This window comes from Lissotriton vulgaris, chromosome 11 (assembly GCF_964263255.1).
Source record: "Lissotriton vulgaris chromosome 11, aLisVul1.2, whole genome shotgun sequence".
NCBI lineage: Eukaryota > Metazoa > Chordata > Amphibia > Caudata > Salamandridae > Lissotriton > Lissotriton vulgaris.
The window spans coordinates 730,467,222-730,485,905 of record NC_141699.1 but is presented as its reverse complement, the minus strand read 5'-3'; the positions used below and the strand labels follow the sequence as shown (position 1 = coordinate 730,485,905).

Genomic DNA, 18,684 nt, shown 5'->3' with positions numbered 1-18,684 from the left:
TTCATCACTGTAAAACCAACAAATAAAATACATGCCCACACATTGATAGAATCTCTTTGTTTAGATATATCGTTTTGGAGGGTGATTCTATCAACTCCTCTGCACTTCCCTGATTGTTTTGGAACAGCATTGCAGTTCCCTAATCGGTTTTATTGGGTTTTACCATATAGGTTGGCTGCATTGAAGTAGTTTTTTAATGAGACCCCTACATTGGTTCGATGCATGGCATATTGCACCTTGAAAAACACTTTCTCTTACACTCCATGCTGTAGCTTTGTGTTCTATGCACAAAAAGTATGCTGCCCAAGCCACATGACAAGAGTCTAAGTCTATTGATTTTAATAGCAGCATTTCTGGGACCACCTGCATCCATCACTGCACTCTCATTGGTAACGTAATGCGTCTGTCAAATGGCAGACTATATTCCTGGCCCTATATTCTGTTGAAGGCCCGCCCTTATTGTAACAATCTCACAATGTGACATCAATTTGTGGATTTTAAAGGGCATATTGCCTGGCACCTGCTTTGTAAATTTTCTTTATAACATGATTTTATCTTGTGGATTTTAAAGTATTTATTGTTTGTCTCTATGTTATATGATGGAATTGTTAAGATTTTTTAAATTAATCATACAATAAATTCTAATTGTCTGGTGATTTGGTCAGTAGACTTTTTCTGTAAGCCATACATTTATAGGGACTGAATGTTCTGGTTCTCTTCAGGCTGAGAGGTGCAGGGACTGTCTAATCTACAACTACTGCAAGCTGTAGTTGTAGATCTTTTTAGGTCTCACCTAGGCAGCGCTTGCGCTGTCTCTTCGAGATGTTCCTATTTCGGGATATGGGCATTAAGTAACACCCATCTTTCTAATTGGTTCCTTTTACTGTCCTCTGTAAATGGCTCTTTTTCATTGATTTATATGGTCATTAGTCCCTCCTTTTTCTTTTGTAACCGTCCATGATGACTGCCCTTCTTACATGTGCTGTTTCGCTTTCGTGTTATTTACCATGCCTTGTGGGCACTCTTTTTTTGGTTGACTTTCACTTTTTAAGCTAACACACATCATTCGCATTTTTCTATTTCCTAATCAGTCGCGGTCCCAGGGGCGCCTGTCTCGTGCACTTCCCTCTCCCGCTTTGGCTTTAGGGCAGCATTGTCTGTTTTCTAAGGCTCACGTTTGTTCCTCCGATTCCTGATGCGTTTACATTTAACTGTTACAATCTGTATTTTGTTTATAGAACTGACGCAGAGACCCTAACCCGGTTTAATGACATTACAACGCGTGGTATTACCACGCGTGCCATTACAACGCTGTTTTTACAACGTAAGTCGTTACAACGACTTGCGTTGGAGGGCGCTGGATAGTGGAATAGTTTCATTTTCTATTCCAACTCCAGCCCACGTTACAGTAGGGAAGGTGTTGGAATAGAAAATTAAACTATTCCCTATCCAACAGTGCCCTCTAGCACAAGTTGTTATAACGACTTGAGTTGTAATAGCAGCGTTGTAATAGCAACGCAGGGTAATGGCCGCGTTGTTATGGCTGTTTACCCCCAAACCCAGTTCCCCAGGCCCAAAGTCGGCAGCTCTCTTTGTTACATCATATCCCTACATGGGTATACTTGCAGCCAATCACAAGCTGTCCTACAAGCTTGAGCCTGCTGTAGGTGCACCATTAATACATTGTTTTAGAGAACAACAAGCGTATTTTATATTATCATTTTATGGTTGAGCCTCTATTATTTTGCACTACTGCCCACTACATACCATTTTTATTTTCTTATTTTTAAATGTAGGTTGTACATAATGTAGCACTACTTTGAATTTGGGCAACATATCCATAATTTGCAGGAGTCTGCTGTCCACCTTAATGTTCACATTTGTATTTTTAAAACACAAATCGCGAGCTTATGTATTTTACAAATATAGCCACCATTGACGGCCGATCCTAATGGGACATTTAACTTTAAGTCTTCTTTCCTATTTTGGTATTTACTTGATGTCCGAGGTTTAAACAAGCTTCCTCTGCATTCTCAACATAATGTGTGTGTCCCGAGCATAGATCCATACTCCGGGGGATATTACTGCTCCTTTTTTACACATATTGCTCTCAATTTTGGCGTGCATACAATATTCAGGTAATTCACCCATATGTGCTCTTCCGATTGTCTCGTGCAGTGGTGTAATTGCATATATAGGTCAAATTATCACTCCATTGCAAACAAAACCATAATTAAAAAACAGTGTCATTTACAACGCCAATAGCTCCGACATTCACTAATGCAAGACCTGTTGCATTGCAAATGCTTGTTCTGTTCAGTTTATAGAACTGTATACAACATAATGACACTAGCCGGCAAGACACATCCATTAGCCAAATGCATGCTGTTGGTGTGTGATCTGCAGCTCACAAATTTGAATACCGGTAAGGTCAACTCAGTCTTGAAGTCGTTAATTTAAGGCAGCTTTAAATTAACGATCATTTACTGCATCTAGTCAGCAAATGTCTCATGGAGTACTTTGTAACACAAGTTATTACTACGTTCATCCTACCAGCAAGTAAGGGGCTATAAATTAGAGGATTTGTGTGAGACTAGTTGTAAGCAGCTAGCTCAATAATGGAGACGGACTACTTGCAGGATCTATATGGAGCTTCATTAAGCTATTATTAAGTCTATTGGTTGAGAATGTTTTAAAATTAGTCTCTCTGTGCTGGACTGATGTTAGGTGAGTTAGGTGAAGTATCTGTACTATGTGTCTTTGAGGCGACATGATGTCTGTGTTAAAGTTCTGCTCCTTGTGCCTCTCCCATTACAACAACAAAGATCATAGAGTCCAGGAGTGTAGGATTTAAAGTTTGAGGTTTTAAACCAAACATGACCAATCTTGAGACTGGATTAGAGTTAAACTGAGCTTTAAAATGTAAGGCTTGCACCTAATGAGTGAGACTCTAGATTTTACCTACAGTGTAATTACAACTTGAGCTCACCATTTGATAAGCATATATAAATCAATGTTGAAATGTTCTACTAAAGCGGAAGGAAGCCCTCATAGGAGGTGTACCTAAGTGCTGTAAAGAATAAAAGGTGCATACTTTTTATTTTAACTGAGGAGATGAATGTAGAAATTTAAATCAAATATGCAAATATAAAAGTGAAGCCTGAGAAAGCTGAAGAGAAGTCATGGTATGAGGTTTGATCTGATATCTCGAGGATGCACTAGTTCTGCTAGTTTACTTTGCGTGAAAGTTCAGAAGTTACAAAACAGGATTGGTCTGTGTTTCAATTGCTTTTCTTTTTGTGTTTTCAGGCCATTATTTTTGATGAGGTGGACCTTACCGATGCCAGCGTCGCAGAGTCCAGCACGAAGAATGTCAACAACAGTTTCACAGTAAGACTTTCGTTTTCATGCGAAGTTGCTGTTTGCCTGACTTTTGCCATAACTTAAGGAGGCAGCAAAACACCATATAATCACAAACAATAGATCAAAAACTAGAATGATGGAGAAGCAAATCTGAACCTGGTAGAATTGGGTAATCAATCCCTGTCAGCCACATTATGCAGATATCTTTCTCCTGCTCCGGTAGGAGACAGTGCGTGATGGTGAATTCAGGTACCAGTCAGACAGGAAGCCAAAAGTGAAAGGCAGCACACTATCCATACTTAGAAAGCAGTCTTTTTAATTGCTAGCCTAATGTTACAGAAGGTGAGTTAGCTGCTTCTGCTCCTTACATAATTTAGCACTACGTATAATTAAACTCTCATTTCAAAAGTACTTTCAGAATTCCATATCAGTCACTACATCTGTCTAGTTAACCTTTTTCCTACCTCTCTCTTCTTCATATACTGTCTCTGGGGCAGAAGAAATGCAACATAAAGTGAAAGTCACAAAAGCTGTTGTGTTATATTTTTATCAAGAAAAGGAGCAGCCCTTGTTGCTATTGTTTTATTTGTAATCTATGGAGGCAGTTGCCTGCCAAATATACTTCTAAGACATTACTTACACATTGGATAGTGTTTAGCATTTTGGGATGATGGTCTGTCCATGTGATTCTTGGGTTTCTCCATCAGATATATCTGTAGATTGTTTTTGCATTTGATGTTTGAAATGGTGTAAATTAGAAATTACTTGTTTAGAGAAAAAGACGGCAGTTGGAGCCATTCACTACGTATAAATACACAGATCCATCAGCACTGCAAAGAAGACCTGATACTTATTTTTTAAAGTAAAATCAAAAAAGACCAGAAGAACATTGCTAGGGACTCAGAACCTTTGTGTTATCATTCTATCATTTTGTTCCCCAACATATCTCAGACTTTTTTGTTATCAAAAGACAAAGTAAATATGCTAAAGAAATTGAAGGCATGCAGGCATCTGATAGGTAAGACTTAGTCTATAGTGGTCTTTCCAAAACAGGGGAGTCCTCAGGACAAATGTGCATCATACCGTCCTAACTTCCTCATAAATGTGGATATTGAACTCCACGCTATGGTCCTGGCAAATAGATTGCTCAGGGTAATAACATCGCTGGTGTACCAGGACCATTGTGGATTTATACCTCTTAAAAGTACCCTGCACTGTATTTGCCGAGCACAAATTGCCCTGGCCCACTGAGGGACCTGGATAGCCCTGAAGGCAAGATGCTCATTGACTTACAGAAAGGATTCTATAACCGTAAATAATGTTATCACTAAAACCTTTACATTTCTTTTCCGGCTTCCAGTCGCCATTCCAAATTAGGTTAACATTTGGGTTACCTAATTAGCTCATTGCTAGAAAAGTCAATACATAAGGAATGGAAAAGAATAAAAACAACACCTTGAACCCATTGTGTTAATCGCTTTGGCAAGAAATACAAGTAAATAAAAAAATTACAGTATTGGAAGTACATGCAAACAGCTTTAGATGAATACTCGCCGCACTCAATTCGGGACATGTCCATACGCCAGAGTTTAAAAAAAATCATTAACAGAATAACAAAATAATTAATGATGCTGAAGGACAAAGAATCTCTTGCAAAAAAGACTTGCATGCATGGATAATTCTGAAGGAATACACAACTTCCAAATCAAAAACCTATCTCTAAACTCCTTGGCCAACAAAACTAAAAAACATTTACATCAAAGCACGATTTAGCCTTCTCCCAAGATCATCTCATGCAATGCCATGGCTGCGCACAACAAACCCAAGCCCTGCGGATTATGCAAAAAAGGAGAGGAAAATATGACCTATTTATTTTGCATTTTTTGGGGTTACTAAAGAGCCATTTTAATATTTGCGGAGTTTGATCCTGCAGACAAGCACTTATAAGATGTCTTAAATCAGCCGATATTGTTCTTAACTCTGCTTTTGGTAAATCCATATTAATGGCATAAAGGAAACTGGAATCCTGTGATTAAACACCAGTAAACCCTGTAACTAAACTAGCAAAACTATCCCTAAAGGACCTATACTAGAAACTAAATGCACTTTTTCAGATACCGGTGTCGGTAAGAAGGATGTTAGAGTCCTGTAATTTGTTTTATCAGAGCATATCAAGATGATTAGCTCAGTATTTTTATGAGGACACTTAGATTTGTAAAATTAATAATGTTTTTGTGCTGAATGTACTATTTTTAATATATATCGGTTTTATTATATATGGATTTTTGTAATAAGTATAAATTGCATGAGTTTAAATAATCAAACAATAAACGTAATTACTGCTCATTGACTTGGATAATACTTCTGACTTCTTAGATTGTAGGTTCTTCCCAGGTGTGCTGTGACTGTGATTTGGTCCCCACTACATGGCCTGTCTGACCCCTATATGCCCAACCCCAGGCTAAGGTTAAAGCGATTGTTCTATTTTCTCCATTTCCTATCTACAAGGGCACCAGGCAGGGTTGCCCATTGTCACACTTATGGTTTGCTCTGTTCATCAAGCGCGGCATGGGTTAGGTTTGATGCCCAGATATAGTACTTTGACTGAAGATGGTATGGAGGACCGAATTGCTCTGTGCTGAAATGATACTTTCCTTTTTTGTCAGGTTTTCTAGACAGAACTGTGGCCACTTTTGATGACTCTGCTTCTTCTATAATCTTTCTTCAATCATTTTGTCCAAACATAAATTTCAACTCTGCTCTGACTTTCAAAGGCACACGCCTCAGCATCTGCTTTACAGGATTTGCACCTTAACTTGAAGTTAATCTGGTGCTAAAATTTCCTGAGTGTTTCCGGCTTCTCAGAGAAAGTTTCCAAGAAAGGCTTGGCCATCCAATCTTTGCTCATGGACTCTCTCACAACCAGCACTGGCTCCTTTCCATGTGGTTTAAGAATAATACTTAAATACCACTGATTCCTGCATCCCAGCACATTCAATACCTATACCTCAACATACGTTCTTGCATTTCTGTCTTTGAAAAGAAGGTTCACTCTTACAAGAAACATCTATGATTAGTTTTTTTATCTTTTAACTCTAAACATTGAGTATTATCTGATCCCTTATCTTTTTGTCTGGTGTTGTGTTGAAGTTACACATCCTAGACAATGACATAATAGCAGTTAAAATTAATCATTCTCCCTTTGAGCATGAGTATAACATTTGAATCCTTCCAAGGCTATACTTGTAGTTGTTTAAACCCTTTCTCTTGCTTTATAAGGCTTCATGAAATTAATTTATCTGCCCCTGGACATCCTGGGGTACTATGGCTGGTAGTTTCCTATATCTCTCTTGTCCTTCTGAACACAAGTGCAAAACAATGTATTTACGTCTTGTAACAGGCATTTTGTTAACTTCAGTTGTGCCCATATTAGCAATAAATTCATTATTCCATTTTCACCATAGTAGTTACAGATTTCCTTTACTTTGGAGAAGCTTGTGTGGGAGTTGAACTGTGTTCTGTACTTTTGGAACATTTCTGGAAAATACAGAAGCAGATCATATTCAGATAATACTAGTAATGCCCAATGCAGCAATTACAGTTCCTATTGGGCACATACTGGTCACCAACAAAAGGAATGTTTGAGACCTTGAATTATAAACAATATTATGGTTTCCTTGCACAGGTGTTAAATCAAGCAATATCTTCCCTTCACTCAAAAAGGGGGTCCTGGCTAAATCCAATGACCCCTATCCACACCCTACCACTACTTTAGACTTAACCAGTCCCCCCCCCCCCCCCCCCCCCTCCCTCCACCACAGCCGGGAGCTCCTCACACTCCCTAAACCATTCTCCCCCCCCCCCCCCCTAGATGTTACCAGAGCCTCTCAGTACCCTATCAGACTCACCCAAATACACTAGATCTCCGAATCAGAAGGCGGGCGAGCCTATGGGTTTGCTCATCTCGCCTTTTTCCAGTCCGATACAGGCTGAGATGTGAGGTTCCCTCGCACCCCACTGCCTTTGCATTCAACTAAAGATCCCCCTTCATGCATCCCTCTTTCTACGCCACAGGGTAAACCGGAGTCTTGGCAATTGACCTCCACAGACCATGATCAGCCAATCCTACTCAACCCATACTTTACTGTCCCTGATTCACAGGTCAATGACCCTCCCACCCTCTCACTTTTACCAACCTTTCTAGCAATGCATCTTGGAACAACACAAGTCCTCAATGACCAATTCCCCCCTCTGGAACCTCTCATTACCGCCGCCTTGGACCTCTCTGGCACACATCGAACCCCCTCCTCTCCGCCAGACCCCCTACACAACCGCTACCCCTCGCCCAGCACTCAGACCTGGTGGCACACCTGGACGATATATCTTTCTAGCTGCACCTTCTCACTGTTGAACTTCATGATTTGAAAGCCCTCTCATTTGATCATCTCCCTTTGTTCAGTGCCCTCCTCTCTCTTGCGAATCTGCCCAGAGCCCCCACTAGTGTCAGAACTTGACTTGACCAGCTCTCCCCCTCACTATCTCTAAAACCGTACCCCCACCTAACGCTCCCTACCACCCCAGAAGATCGAAGGCTGATCTCGCTTCTAACGATATCAATGAATTACTCCCCTCTTACTCGATTATACCAGACACCAACATGATTCCTCCAGGGCGAATTCAAGCAGTTCACGGTAACCCGAACAGAGAACCCCCCACAACCTTAGTCATAAACAATGACAACCTCATGCGCGTGAACATCTTACAGACTCCCCCCCCCCCCATACAACGGTACAACTTAAATGAGTACTGCTCAAACGCAGGTTAGCCAGCAAACATGCCTCTGATATCTTCGACCTCATTCATTACAATGTGATAGACATCATTATCCTCACTGAAACTTGGTTCAGTCCCTCTTCCACTCCTATCCTAGACCTCCTAGTGCCTCCTACCCATGACATAATTTGCCTAGACAGAGCTTTGAAGCTGGGCGGTGGCCTAGATTGTATACAGTGGAGCACACTCTTGGTCTCCCACTCCGAGTCTTCTACGCCATCCTCATGCGAATACCTCTTTCTCAACATCTCAAGGAACAACCTTCCAGTGTGCATACTACACACATTTTATCACCCCCCTGGGAACAATCTGCCCTTCATCGAACAATTAATGGAAATCATCTCTGGCAATGTCGATTCCGTTGTGTCCCATATCTTCCTCGGTGATTTCAACCTTCACTGGTCTAACCCCAATGACCAAGATGTTACATGCCTCAAATCCTTCTTATGTGACCACGAGTTGTTTCAACAATGTGACCAGCAAACTCATAATAAAGGAGAAATCCTGGACCTTTTCATCACCAAAGGTCACCATCAGAATGGATACCATTACCCCTTGCGATTGGTCTGACTATCACAGCTTCTTCTTTTATATTAACATGGAGGTGTCTCTGAGGAAGGTTCAACCAACAAAATCGAAGTTTTTGTAAAGGGGCCTCAGAGATATCAAAGTTCAAAGTGCTTTATTTCGATAAAAACATATCTTAAAAGCATAAATACAACTCGACAGTTTCAGAACCATAAAAGCAGTTTGTTAAAACAGCCATAATGACTATTACAGAATTAAGCTGATTAAAAAGTGCACATAGTCCATTCTGCAATATATACATATAGTCGGGTACAAAAAGCACATGGTTTCAATTCATTACATCAATATTTAAAATTTATATTAAACTATAACCTTTAGCCTTTGAAATCTGATGGACCAAGCCCAACTTAGCAACTTTGCGATACCGCATACGTAGAGTGTGCGAGTATCGGATTTAAAAATACGAAGTGCCACAGAGTGTTGCCTAGTTCCTAATTCTTTCCAAAGAGGCTTTAACCAGCAATTCCTTGGTGATCTGTACAGTGGGCATGCAAACAAAACATGGGCCATTGACTCTTCCTTAGTAATACAGAATGGGCAATTAGGTGAAGTCTGATGGGGGGGTTTCCAATGAGCAGTAAAATCACAGATTGGTAAAGTGCCAATCCTAAATTTAAAATACAGTGGCTGGTCGAATGGATTCTGAATGGTGTCCAAATAGGGTTCACAAAATGCAACATCTTTGATCCCCATAAAGCTTTCAGTAAGTCTGCCTAGTTTTGGGTCAGAACAGTGTTTGGACGCTACCCAATTCCAGTAGATTCATTCAATACTAACTTTGGAGGGGCAGATTTAGTTGCCCAAGCGTCCTTAAGGCCCAAGTCACATAAGAGTGTTTTAACGTTCTTTAGCCATCTAATTTTGTACCAACCATAGACATGACTTCTGACAAGCCCTCTGCATACTTAGCTAACTCAGGGACACGCCACAACCGAGCCCATAGTAATAATGGTCGAAGTTTGGCGAGATCGGATATCGAATGGCATCCCAAATCCATGAGCAGGGGGATCATGGGCGTGCTCTGGGGGAGCGCCATTAAGTCCTTAAAGAACGTATTTTCTGTTCTTATCAACAGGTCCACTTTACCCAATCCCCACAGCTCTGAACCATTTAAAGCAGAACTAGCTCCCTTCGCCTTGTATATAGCTACCACCGGGGCAATAGGCTTAGATAATGAGGAGCGCTGTTCTCGAAGGATAACCCCCCCTACTGTTTTGTGGCATAGTAACATTTTCTGCAGGTGGGATGTCCACTGCATACGGTCAGAAATGCGGATGCCAAGATAGTCAAAAACTGTAACCCTCTCTAGTGGGACATGGTTCAAAACAGGGGCCCTGATGTGTTATTTTAGCGGTTTTATTATCAAATATTTAGTTTTGTCGGTGTTTATCACCAGGCCTTGCATCGTGCAGAATGCCTGAAAACTATCTAGGAGGGTCTGAAGACCAACAGGGGACTTAGAGATAAGCAGGGTGTCGTCAGCGAACAGGAGAGTTGGAATTTTTTCGCCCTCCAGGGATGGTGCATCAGATGGACTTTGCAATAGATGCTGCAACACCCCGTTCACATATAAGGAGAACAGGGTGGGAGCCAAAACACATCCCTGGTGGACACCCCTGTTCACTGGAATTCTGCTAGTCTTTTGCCCATGATGGCCCCACCTTACCTGCGCGAAGTTACCATCGGGCATCCTCACTAGTAGTAATAGGATATACCGGGGGATCCCCATGTCCGAAAGGACTCCCCACAGGCGCTCCCTAGGCACTAGGTCGAAGGCAGTCTTTAGATCTTTAAACGCGAAATAGAGACTGCCCCCGCCCAGGATGACCACTTTCCAATAGATAAGTAACAGGCGAAATGCCTGCTTTATGATCCCTGTTCCTGACCGGAAACCTGCCTGGTAGTCCGAAAGGACCCTGTTCTCATCTATCCATTGTTGGATTCTCTGGAGGATCACCTTCCCTGCTACCTTCTGTGAGGAATCCAGCAAACGTATTGGTCAGTAGTTGGCAGGGTCATCCCTATCCCCCTTGTTGAAAATAGGGACGACCTCAGCCCCCTTCCACGACTCGGGGATCTGCGCGCCATTTTCAACAGCGTTAATTAGTTCAGTGATAATCTTCGCTCATTTCGGGCGGTCAAAACGGATAAGATCACCCGGGATGCCATCAGGGCCAGCAGCTTTGCAGGGAACAATATAGTCAATTGCCTTTTCCACCTCCCTTTGTGTAAAGGGGTCAATATTAGGATCCTCCATAAGTCCTGAAGGGATTAGTGGATAATACTGTGGTGAAGCACTTTGGGGACATGAATACAGCTTCAAAAAGTGGTCGAACCACCTTTGACCTGATATATTGCAAGTTATTAGAGCTCTGTCCGGTCTGTTCTTTTCTCTAATGATGCTCCAAAAGCGTCCCGCGTCCCTCCCTAAACTTGCCTCTTTCAGTGCTTCCCAGTATTGAGCTTCCCATTCCTTTTTCGCTATTGATATAACCTGTTTGTACTCACTCCTAGCCAATCTTATCTGGTCTTGCCGCCTGGACTTAACTGTCTTAATTAACGCTGTTTTCTTTTTACGGCACTCATTATTGTACCAACCTTTTTTTGGCAGCGGGCAACAAAGGCTTCCTTCCTTGTGCTACTGGGTTCTGGATGAGAAAAAGATTTCCCAGAGCGGAAATCATTTTCTGGAAGGTTTCAGTAACCTTGGATGGGACATATAGATCAGCAGGCGACAAATCTAAGTCGGCCAGTGCTGTTATTAATACTGCCTCAATGCTCTTCAGTTTGCCTTTGTCAAGGGCAATTCTAGACCATCTCAGGTGCCTTCCACAATTAGATGGATATACTTCTGCAGTTGCCAAAGTTGGAGCCGCAAGTTGAGAGTCTCCACTGCTTGACCACAATGAGTCCAAGTTGAGCGATAGAGGGTTATGGTCACTATCAGTGGTCGAAAGTATTTCCATATCCTCATTACCCGCCGAAGTTTAAAATCAAGAAAAATAGAATCTATTCTAGAGGTGTGATTTACTCTATTAAAGGTATGGGCCCCCATTTGGTCTGAAGCTGATCTACCATTCGTTGCTCTCAGGTCAAATTCTGCAGTTAGCGTGTTCAACTGAATGGCCCGTTGCGACCACCTCTTAATGGGCGGTACGTTGAGAATTGGGATACCCCTTCTAATATCATCCTCGTCAGTATCTAAGATATCCTCTGCTGCAAGGTGCTCGAATGTACAATTCATGTCCCTCGCAACGAGAACATGTACGCCACTGGGACGCTGCCTGAGCATTTTCTCTAGGAGGTTAATCACAGGTGATAGTGTTCCTCCTTTCGTCCCACGGGCATATATATTATAGATATCCATTTTGTTACCCTTGCGCCCTTTACTCAAAGACAGGCCTAAGATATCGGGAGAGCTACTTTGGATCTGTGTGATCTGGCAGCCCAGCAAGATGCTCACCCATATCTGGAGCCCACCAGAAGGGCGACCTCTACCTGATTGCGAAGGTACTGCTGGGAGAAAGAAGGTAGTATACCCAACTTTGTGGTGTGGAACCAGACTCCACGTCTCTTGAAGCATGCAGATTGGATGGGACTCAATGAGCTCGTTCCAGTGAGGTAAATCCCGTTTCTGTGAGATGCCAGTTTCATTCCAGCTCACAATCTTCAAGGGGAGTACATCTGAGACCAGTCCTGCATGGTTTTGAAGGTTGCCTGGCAAAGGGCTACCTGCCTCCTGGATGGATTCCATAATACTACTTGTCTGACTAAAATAATCAGGACAAAAAGAACTTCCAGGCCCGCCAAACTGGCCCTTGAAAGATGCACCCAAGGGAGGCGGGTCCTGACAAAAGCCTGCCATGGTGTTTGCCTGAAGCCCATGCAGTTTCTCGCGAGAAATTCCCCCTTCTAGGTCTGTCACTTGATTGGTCGTGTTATTCCTTAAATGAATAGGGTCATGTCAATACCTAGAATCGGCCCCGTGCGGGTTAGAGTCAAAATGGGCATTATAAGGTGTTGCGTACCAGACTGGGTGATTACTGTGAATAGAATTGTCCTGCCACCACCCTCCATAGAAAGACTGCGGAGAATACAATTGCCGCGGGTGTGCTGGTCGAGAATAGAAATAGCCAAGGTCGTAAGTTCTAATAACGCTGCCCTCCTGACAACCCTGCTGGGAGCATATAAACCCTGCAACTCTTGCATCTCTGAAATTTACAAGGATGCAGTCCCCTGGGATATCCTTGGTCCTATTCCCAACCCAGTGGGTTCTTCTCACATGAAGGATCTGGCCGTTCATATGGGGTTGCAACGGTCTATTGTTATTCAACCAATGGGTTGTTTTGTTTTTAAGTTCTTGATAGGATTCCTGCCTGTCGCGTTCTAGCTGCGGGACTCCAGTCAGAACCACTACAAACGGCAAGCACTGTGTTGGTAAATTAACATATCTGGTGATTTGTTGTGATTACGCTACCTTGCTTGTCTCTTGGGACTGTATCACTCTACTGTTACCCGACTTAGATGGTTTACTCAGATTATTAGCAACTTTAGGGCTACGGGTAGATGCCTGCTGCAAGACATCTTTCTTCTCTTTACGTGTAATAGAAGATGCGGGTTTACTGGCTCCCTTCGCATTATTTCGTGAGTTGTTGGGGGCTCCCAAGGTGACACCAGGCTATAGTCTAGAGTTTACATCGGTGTTTACTTTGTCCTGCGGCAATACAGGCGTAGTTACAGGATCTAGCTCGGACGTCTTCCCATGTTCACAAGTTTCTTGCCCAGATCTAGTGTGTAGTTTGATCAGTGTTTTAAGTGAAAAAAAATTGTCAAGGGTCGTTTGCTCGAATCTGTCCAATCTCGCTGTTAATGCCTTTACCCTCTCTAATATCGGGAGAACAAGAGATCTTAAAACTTGCTCGAATTGAGCCAAAGGGGGGGCCTGTACTGTAGACTCTATGGGAATAGTAGGGATTATGGGTGGAATAGCTGTCTGTAGTCCGTTACCTGTAGATATACTGGCTGGTGGCATTCCGAGACTTGGGGCTAGCTTATCTGATTTCCCCACCCTCCACTTTCCTTCTCTAGTTTACTACTTTTATTCACTGTGGCCTTAAATTTTTTGGGAGATTTCTGGAAACCCCCCTTCTGGTCACTACCTGCTCTCTTTCTTTTGCTCAGGGTGTTATTAGGCGTAGAGGGATCAGAGTTCTCAATGGGGGATTGGGGACTCTGGGCGGGGCTAGCAAGGCACCTAAGTTCGTGTTCCCCGTATTCAATACTTGTGCTCTCCGAGGCCGATGGGTCCCGAGGGTCCTGCCCAGATGTGTTAATAGGTGTGACAGGGCCCTCGGTCTCTACCTCCTCGATAGTACACCCAATAGAGACGTCATTAAGATCTATTCCAGTACTGGTCTCTAAGGTGGGGGTCGGTAAATGTAAATGTATAGGCATTTATATAGCGCACTACTTACCCGGAGGGTCCCAAGGCGCTTCGACCGCTGTGAAACCCTTCCTGGCTTCCCTTTAGATGGTCCCTTAATGGGTATCTCCAGGGTGAGACCAGGCATCCCCGGCGGTCTGGTGGGGCCGTTAGTGAAGATGAGGCAAGCTAATGCCCAGAGTTGCCGAGTGTGATCGCTGATCAGAGTGGGCGGCACCGAGGCGAGAGAATTATCGAGTCCGCTGACCCTGGTCCAGAAACCTGCCGCGCCGGGAATCGAACTCTGGTCCCGGGCCGTCCTCTGCTCTCGGGTCTGCCGCCTCTAACCGGTGAGCCACACTACTTCACTCAGTCGGTGAGACTGCTAACGCCAATAACCCTAGTGATGAGCTCTTGTTTGATAATAACTCAGTAGAAATCCTTCGCTCTGTAATGACAATTTCTTTCTCCAGAACAGAGAATGCCCGCATTATAAAATTATCTAGTGTGCCACAAACAACACTCCCTCCCCCCACCCTTTTTCCCTTGCTTGCTCGCGTAGACATTGGCATTTAGAAATAATTCCTAGGTAAAAATGGGTATATAAAACCTGTAACACAGTAGATAGTATAAGACACAACTCAAAATTAAGGTCGGGGCTTACAAAATAAAAATAAAGTCTCAGGGGGGTAGCCCAGCCCGGCCTCCTCCGGCCTGTGACGGCCTCGGACGGTCCCGCCCTTGTCCCGGGCTTCTCACGGAACGCTCCCGCGCGTTCCCGCGACGCGGATGATGACACCGTTTCTTAAGCGCCTCCTGGCGCGAAATACCGGGTGGCAGCTTCCGGCTGCGGTGCAGGCTGGGACCAGTAGTCCACGGACACAAGACCCCCCCCCAATTGGCGGCTGCACAAGGATGTTGCAAGGTTGCGGCGGCGAAGGGGGCGAGCAGGAGCAGCGGGTCCAAAAAAAGGGGAGAGAGGTCTGACACCAAGTCAAGCAGGTCTTAGCAGGCAGGTAAGAGTCAGCAAGGCTCGCTAATGGCACTGGAGGTTCCCCCAGAGATATCAATACAGCTGATCTAGCAACCCACTGTAAATCTGCCCTATCTTCCCAAGTTGACATGTCGGCGATTCTTGCCCTCACTGAAATTTACATCTCTACTATCTCTAGCATTATGGATTCCATTACTTCACTCCTATAACAAAGAAATCAAGAACGCTAAAGCCGACAAGATCCCAACTTAATCCATCCGCTAATCGCCCAAAGAAACTTTTCGAGCTGGTTAACCAACAATCGGTGGAAGCACCAAACCACTCTGACGTCAGCCCACCTGCATGAGCTGGTTGCCTTCTTTACTGAGAAATCAAGACTCATCAATATTGGTATTGATTCAAGGAAGGCTCGACTACCATCCAATCGGTCTACGCCCCTCTCGGCCCTATTAGACAAGAGCGATCCGACTTGCTTGAGTACCAAAAACAATGCCTCTTGGGTCTCCTTTACTCCCCTCAGTGAAAGAGACCTAAATGAGGTTCTTCAGAGTATCAGTCCATCTAATCACTTAAGCGACCCGATGCCACCTTCCTTCTTGAAAGAAATCAAGGATGTTGTCACTCCCATCTGGACAAAGATTGTCAACACGTCTCTGTCACAGGGCACGATTCCGGAATGCCTAAAAGCAACTCAGGGTACACCTACGTAAAAAACAAAACTCCCGCAGATAGTGCTGACCGTAACAACTTCCGCCCTATCTCTAACATCCCCACTCTAGCCAAACTGCTAGAAATATGTGTCCAATCTCAACTCTGTGCTCACATCGGAAATTTCCATCTCCTGGACCAACATCAGTCTGGCTTTCGGAGTGGGCACAGCACCGAATCGGCTCTCACTCATGTTATGGAAGACATTTTAAAAATGCTTGACCAAAATGAATCTTGCCTCCTTATTCTCCTTGACCTTTCATCTGCTTTTGACACTGTTAATCAGGACAACTTCCTATTCATTTTGGAGCACAGGATTGGCCTTTCTGGTCTGGTGTTGCAATCGTTCTTTTCCTTCCTCCACCACGGATCCCAAAGAGTTAAGGCTAACCACTCTCTCTCCCAGCCATCACCAGTGTACATGGGGGTCCCCCAAGGGTTCACCCTATCCCCATACTTTTCAACTTGTCCCTGGAACCATTAGCTGATGCACTAAATTCCGCTGACATTCTCTTCCATAAGTATGAGTATGACACGCAACTCTATCGGAAAATCTCCTCCCCGGATAACTTCATCTCACTCAACACTACCCTAATGAATACTCAAAACTGGTTAACCGAGATCCACCTCCTGCTCAACACCTCTAAAACAGAATTCCTTCTCATTTCTCCTTCAACTCCCATCCCCAAGTTAGATCTCTGGATGGAACACCTCACTGCCTTCAATTGCTCCCCCCTTATTATTTACTCCGCAAAATCTCTCTGAATCACCCTGGACCAGCATCTGTACATGAAGAAGCATATTAGCAATTTGTGCAAGGGAGCTAACCATCTGATGAGGATACTCTGGAATCTCAAACGTTTCCTCCCACAAGCTGACTTCAAGCAAGTGGTACAAGCTCTTGTTTTGCAGAGGCTAGAATATGGCAGTGCTACTCTCTGTGGCCTCCCCAAATATACCTTGGCCCCACTAAGGGCCTCATTGAAAGCGGCGGCCAGACTGGTTAAGGGTACCAAAATAAATGCGTACATTTGCCCAGACTCCCCTAAATTGATTGCCCTACGAAGCAAGAATATAGCTAAAGATATCCTACCTGTCTCACAAAGCCCTCCATTTCAAAACCCCCAGGTATATAGCGCAAAAGCTAGAATTATCCGTAGGGCGTAGACCTTCCAGCAGTGCGAACTCTCTCCTGCTGAAACCACAGATCTTTCGCAAAAGAGAACGTTTCACCGTGCCTTCTCCGGCTCTGCTCAGAAGATCCGGAACTCTCTCCCACCGGAAATACAGAGAATCTCCTACTAGGCTGCTTTCAAACTGGAAGTAAAACGATTCCTTATGAACAAGTTCTTACTGTTAAACGATTTCCCGTTTGCGAGCGCAAAACAATGGCTGTACATCTGGCCCAAAGTGGTCTTCATTCTTTACAGCATGACAGCTCAGGGGGAATAATTTAGTAAAATGCTCTAAAACGCTCAATGTGAGCACAAAAGATATCACAACCCATAGGCATGTCCTTGTCAGAGAAGGTATGCTCTTCAAACTGAAAACCTAACAAGTGAAAAGTGTATCTGTGCACTGGAAGTAATCTAAGTGCTTAATCGATATCTGCTATTGCCATCAATGCCCCTTTCCCCATTAACCTCACTAAGTTTATTACATCATCAGTAAATGCATCGGTCATCTACCCCCTGTCTGGGCCGATCCCTTCATTTACTGATCTGCCTTCTGTAAATGATGAATGATGCATTTTACACCTGCCTCTGGAAATGATAGTTGATGTATTAGCCTATATTGCCCTGTGTATTTCTTTGGTACCACCCCCATTGTGGTTAGGACCAGCCCTTTCATGTGCAGCCATTTCAAGGGACCTTCTGGACGATCCCAAGCTTTATCTTTTGCAAATTCTGGCGCACCACTTCAGAAACCTCTGATGCTGACTTGAGGTTCTTGACCTCCTGCATGTTAATTGTATCTTTGAATGGGATTCTAAATCTATTGTCAAAACCTTCTATCAGCATCTCAGCATGGAACCTGTTGTGGGAATCATTGAGTAGTTCCCCGAGTTTCGTTTTGTTTATGGGTAAATTGGCCATTGGGAATTTATTGTTTCCCTTGGGGATCCCTCTTGGCTCTGCTGCATTAGTGTTTTCTTGCCTGTCTTCCTTTTCACCAGATTCTTTTGCCTTGCCTGCAGATATGGGGACCTCAGAGTCCATCAGTCATAGCACAGGAAGGGCCCAGCATCCCAGTGATCCTAAACCTGCACTCATTAGCTGGGTGGCCACCCTCTCAATTGGAGCACCCATGCTGAAACTTGTATGACCTGCCCCAAATTCATTTGTTACGCTTGTATTTTCAGCATATTGCTGAGTTACCCTTGCCTGTTGATGCCTGTGGGAGGAATGGGCGCAAGTAGAACCTAGGACGCTTAATTGGTTTATCATCAATGGTGGTTTTTTATTTTTGCTAGGTGGTCACGAACAAGGGTTTTGTTTATACTGGGAGAAAAGGTTGCATGAGGCAGTAGTGTCTCTGTCTTCTTCAGTCTGGGTTGACGTACTCCTGCTGAGGTGTTCAGTTGCAGTGTGGTGGGATAGCCCGTCTGCCCCAGGCGCTTTAAGAAAAAAAAACACAGAGGCGGTAAGTAGGTGGTCTTGTGGTTACTTAGGGTCAGTATGAAGCCGTCACCACACCCAAGTGTAAGGAGGGAATTATACTAACAATCCAAAGGTGCAACCAGCTGTCTGCCTTCCTCTGAGTGCGCGTCGTAAAT

At 43.8% G+C, this 18,684-nt stretch overlaps 1 protein-coding gene across 19 annotated transcripts in view; it reads left to right on the top strand.

Moving 5' to 3' along the window:
* DGKD (diacylglycerol kinase delta) overlaps positions 1 to 18,684 on the top strand; it is a 1,053,390-nt gene that overhangs the window by 157,848 nt on the left and 876,858 nt on the right. For all 19 annotated transcript variants that reach the window (XM_086943829.1, XM_086943836.1, XM_086943828.1 and 16 more), the window contains one exon: positions 3,310 to 3,390. In XM_086943829.1, coding sequence (XP_086799955.1) covers positions 3,310 to 3,390 — 81 coding nt within the window. The remainder of the gene's footprint in view (positions 1 to 3,309; positions 3,391 to 18,684) is intronic.